Here is a 5,341-nt window from a genome sequence, read left to right as displayed (position 1 = left end):
AAAGGTAAAAATCTAAAAATCTTTTCTTGGACATCATTTGTTTTTGAAAAATAAAGTTTGACATACTTAAAAAAATTATTTTTTGCACCTTTGACTCATTTTAGCAAGGACAGTTTACAAAAAGTAATATGCTATAAGAAAAAGAAAAAAGAAAAAAATGCTTATGGCATTTTGGTTATCAAATAAGCATTTGCTTGACACCATTTGCACTAAAAATCTTGGAAGAACATAAAGACATTAACTATGGTTTTGTGCAGAGAGGGAAAAAACAGAGTTGAGTCCTTATGGCCAAAAGCCGTCGAGTTTTAGAGGTTTGTTGAAATGCTTCAAAGATCTGGTACAAAAGCAGCAACTGTTATGTGGCCCATGGAGAGGAAAAGACACAAAACAAATATAAATTAGTGCTCTGTGTTGACAAATACTACCAGAAGGGAAAAAGGACAAAAATAATATCAAAAAACACAAAATACTAGATGGGTCACAGTGCTACCCATTTGGACAGGGATATGTCTGTTACTAGAGGTGAAAGGACAGCGCTACATTTAACAGTGCCTTCTTCCATGGGTAAAAACAGCACTTATGGAAGTCATAGTCCTCGCCTGCTTTGACATGATAAGGGTCACTGGGTGTCCAGTCTGCTGTACTTCACACCGCGGTTCCACTGCAATGCTCGCCATGACAACGGCAGCTGATAGTTCCGAGGGACCGTGCCGTTGACGTTCTCTTCAAAGTATTGAAACAGTCTGTACCACCACACCCGCGAGAACGGGTTACTCTGTGACGTCTCCTTCAGCGACTGAAACATAAACAAGACAAATACTGTCAGTGGGGTAATCAAAGATGTTTTGAGCCTTTACTTCAAATTATTCAGGGACTATTGTCATGTCACATTGTGTCAGCTGTACTTTCGGTTCCTAAAGTCAGAAAGTACACAGAAAACATACAAATAACAACATGGCACTAAAATACAGGTTCCAATTACTTTAATTCAAAATCCAACGTAGTAACGTAACGTGCAGCACGTGTGAACCCTCACCTGCTGGTTGGCCATGGTGTGGTACCACCAAAAGAGGCGCGTAGTGATAAAGTATGCAACGACTACATCCACAGTGTAGTGATCATGGGCCAGAAGGATGCAGAAAATCCCCACAGCACTCAAAGTCCAGCAAAACCACTGGTACCACCAGAACCGCTTGGGGGAGTCTGCCAATCAAACATGAAAGAACAAGCAGGGTTAATACACAAGAGACACAGATCGAACCCAACAGTATCAACACTGGAAGAGAGGCTAAATGGGCCATCAGGGCCAGTGGGCGTCAGCTAGTTGGTCGAAAAATGCCTCAGAACTTCAGAAGGGGCACTGTGGCTCTTTAGCAGAAACATTAGCCTTTTCACCACTAGATGTCACTGCTGCATCTATTGGTTTGTCAGCACAAACCTGGTGGAAAAGCATTGTGGCACCATGTGATGTAGCAGAGGAAAGAACTGTCGACTCAAAACTTGCATGAGAAATTTAATCATGTCTACAACAAAGCAGTTAAACGGCTACAACTCCTGACGCTTGTGCTTTGTGGTGAACCAAGAGGGTGTGCAAAGCGAATAAGTGAGATAACGGAAATGCCTGCTGAGGAATGTGAAATGTGGTTATGTAACAGAGCAGTGTCTTAACACGCTGAAACTAACATGTTACATTAACATTAACTGACGTGCAAGTGGATAGCGCAATGTTTCCTCTACATTTCCTTTGTCTACATTTCCTGATATTGTTTAGAGACGTGTTGCAAAAGACAAGCAGTGCTAGACTTTATCAGCCAGATACAGACGGCACTGAAAACTGTGGTGTGTGAACCTAAAACATCAGTTATGAAATTGAGCATATGTTGTAATAAGTACGCCGTAATGACAATTTATGAATCAAAATTAATACAATTGGAGATAAAGCAAAATTGGTCGATTTAGCTGTGAGTGCCAACCTGCTTACAGTGTCTGTATATTTACTAATATGCAGCATATCGACGAGGCTTAGAGGCCTGTAGATTCTTACTTAAACTACAATAGAGACGCAGTGGAACTTACACTCCTTGATGAAGAGGTACGTTAGTGTTAACATGACGGTGTGGCCACTATACAGGTAATCTCCACACATGGTGTGGGAACCTGTGATGGATAGGCCGCCACCAGCAATCATCTTCATTATTCTCCTCATCTGGGCCTCCCAGTTCCCGAGAAGCTGAAAGAAACAGACATTTGTCACATCATCTTTAGATTATTAATAAAAGTGTAACAACTGATAATATTACAGGTACCTGCTAAAGAAATATATGATGTGTAAAAGTAGGATGTAGAGCAGAGAGAGAGAATACAGCTGCACAACATGAATTAATCCAGACGGGGGTGTTCATTTCTTCATGGCACAGGTGGGGACAGCTACTATCAAGTTTTCCTTTGAGTCTGGATTCATCTGTGACGCCACGTCTCACCTCTTTTCCATTGCTTTTGAGATTATTTTACATCGCATTTGGAGTTTTTTCTTCAACTTTTCATTTAAAAACATCAAATTCTCTCACTTTTGCTACAAACGTTGCAGGGTGATCTCATTTGAGGTCCAGTTACAGAGGTAGGTGGTATCCTGATGCTTCACTTAACAAAAATATTGTAATACAGTGTAAAAAAATACTTGATACAAGCTTTCTTCTTATTTCTGCATTGAAATGTTTTCACAGTGAAGGACAAAGCAGCAAAATGTGGCTGCAGTATGAAAAGTAAAAGCAAATGAAGAAAGGCCTCTTTCAGATAGTTGAAGGAAGTAGTGCAAAATTTTTATTGATCAGCAAAAAATAAGGGTGTGGAGGACGAGGGTGTAAAACATGTTTGACTTCAACGCTGGAGGCCACGGTTTTATCTGTAACAGAAATTTGAGCTTCCTGAAACTTTGTAGCATTTCCGATGACCGCAATTTCCCCAAACCTTACACTATGAAGGTCTTTACCACAGGTGGTGTTTCAGAGCACTTTCGTGGCCGTGTATCCATGCATGAAGAAACCTCATGAACAAGCATGCAACTGTTTTACGAGCTAAGAGATGCATAAAGAACACACAGTGCATCTATTTTATCATCTATTTTCTCCAGGATTGTCTACTTCTTCTGTGAACCAATAATATTTTAACCCAACTGAAATGCTGCACAGTGGCTGTGAGTAAAAGGATGTGAATCTGCTTTCCTAGTACAGCAATTGCAACATTATCTAATAGGAACTACAAAAAAAGTGAAGCAACCACTCAAAGCTCCTCTTACTCACAGAAAAGAAAATGGACATGCACATATCTTACAATCAACGGTCAGTGTAGAGCACTCAGAGGCTTTCAGCTTACAAAACAGACATCATTTTTTGCTGAATTTGCCCATTCAGCGTGTTTGTGCCAAAAGCGGTTAAGTAAAAAAAGAAGCCTTTCATGCTCAAAAAACCTACAATGGTGAGAGAAATAAAAGTGTGTATGTGTTATACCTTTGGAGAGCATTTGAAGTGCATCCCAGGAACAGGCAGAGTGGTGATGTACATTGTAATACACCGGTACAGATAGAGTGTGCCCACAATGAAAAAGAACCGCCTGCCTATAATCGACCTTGAAAAAAAAAAAAAAAGACAGAAAATGAACACGACATTTTCATTTACTTGTAGTTAGATTCTAGCTCAAAAGAAATATTTTGGCTGACTAAACAAGACTGTACCTGTGCTTGAGTAGAATCCACTGTATGAGCCAGAACCCCACCAGCAGCATGCCGTTAATCTCACAGATGGAGAAGGCCCACTCCACCCTGTTGAACAGGTCGAAGAACTTATCAGGCAGGGGCGGGGTGTGCTCCTTTGGCGGTACTCTCTCGTGGACCACTGAAATGACGACAGTGGTGGTAACAAAGCACACCACCGCGTAGACGAATGCTATGCCCGTCTTCCCCCACTCGGCAGGGAACGAGGAGTGCGTAGTATCTATTGTGGGGATGGGGATGTGGACCATCTCCATCCTGAACTCCTTCATCCCCAACGTGCCATTCCTCTGAAGCTTGCTAGTTCCATTAGGTAGCCCGCCAGCATGCCCGTTTGCGTGGCCGTTTTTGTGAGCCTCGATGTGAGTCTCTATCCGCAGCGTCTCCAGTCGCTCCAACAGCTGCTGCCCGCCATCAGACGACACCAGCGAAAGGGGGGGCATCTGGAAATCTGCCTCGGTGAGCCTGAGCAGAGCAGGGCCGTCCGTCTGACGGAGGGCATCTATGTACTCCGGCATCCCCACTTTGCTGAGCCAGTCAGAGACGTCCTCTGCTGACCATGCTGCCACCTTCTTCATCTTGGCCAATGGGCAATGTGGAGGATTAGGAGGGTCCTCAGACCAGAGGGGAGGGTTCACAAGAGGTTTGGCGGTCTATGGGGCAGTGATAAGTCCTCTCCAGTTTTGGCACATGGTTTTTCTTGCACCCAGAGGGAGCCCAGCCTCCTCTTGGAGTGATGTTGGGAGAAAGTAGGCAGCAGGGTCCCTCAGGGTTAGGGCTAATAGATAGCAGATGAACCACAGTGGCCTCCTTTAGGTTTCTTCACCTCATCAGCTCTTCCCCACACACTGCACCCCTATTAAAAAGGAAAAACAAAATGCTGTAAACCATATCCACTTCCACAGCTCCACTGGGTGCAATCATGGGCCGGATGCCTGCTAAGACCTGGAAGCTAGTATGTACTCTGACTGAATAATAGAGCAGCATGACGCACAGGTTGTTTGACTCTGAAATACTGAAAATCACAAGTGAAACTACTTAAGCTCCATTTCACACACATGAAACATTAAATGAATAATTCACATCATTCTAAAGCTCTTACAATAATTACAGCAGCATTATGAGGACTCAATCGATCGGAAGGTTTCCCCCTCTTTAATCCTCGCTGCAGGGAAACCTTTTCATACATCAGTGGCAACATCCTGAGTTGATTAACTGTTTTATACATGACCCTCTGCATGTGTACGATACTTTTTAATTAACTACATGAAAGGGTTTCAGATTAAAAACCACTATTATTAGACAACAGTGTGTAAACAGATCAGAGGTGAAGGCAAGAGGAAGTGATGGATGGGAAGAGAGAAAAAAAACATGTACAGTGATTGATCATTAATTTGATAAGCTCAACAGACAGGGCCAAACACATGACGGAGTAGGCTGCCAAGTCAACTGACCATGTAATTCAGGTTATTTAACAGAGTTATCTCTCGAGCTCCGACGCTGTAAGTGTAGCAGATACAAGTACAATCCTACCAGTTCTTTCACAGATCTGGCTTTTTAACATGAACTTAGTTT

At 42.7% G+C, this 5,341-nt stretch overlaps 1 protein-coding gene across 1 annotated transcript; it reads right to left on the bottom strand.

Annotated features, from left to right (window-relative positions):
* Positions 1–268: 268 nt before the first annotated feature.
* On the bottom strand, positions 269–4,344 carry LOC139294212 (phosphatidylcholine:ceramide cholinephosphotransferase 1-like). Its single transcript, XM_070916047.1, has 5 exons — positions 3,731–4,344; positions 3,507–3,624; positions 2,077–2,230; positions 1,037–1,203; positions 269–796 (listed from the first exon to the last, which is right to left on the bottom strand). Exons 1-5 carry the CDS (start codon positions 4,342–4,344, stop codon positions 620–622), a joined length of 1,230 nt encoding a protein of 409 aa, XP_070772148.1. The 3' UTR covers positions 269–619.
* Between the last annotated feature and the right edge of the window lie 997 nt (positions 4,345–5,341).

Source organism: Enoplosus armatus, chromosome 12 (assembly GCF_043641665.1).
Source record: "Enoplosus armatus isolate fEnoArm2 chromosome 12, fEnoArm2.hap1, whole genome shotgun sequence".
Classification (NCBI taxonomy): Eukaryota; Metazoa; Chordata; class Actinopteri; order Centrarchiformes; family Enoplosidae; genus Enoplosus; species Enoplosus armatus.
Note: the sequence above shows the minus strand (reverse complement) of the source record. Positions and strands in the feature narration are given on the sequence as shown.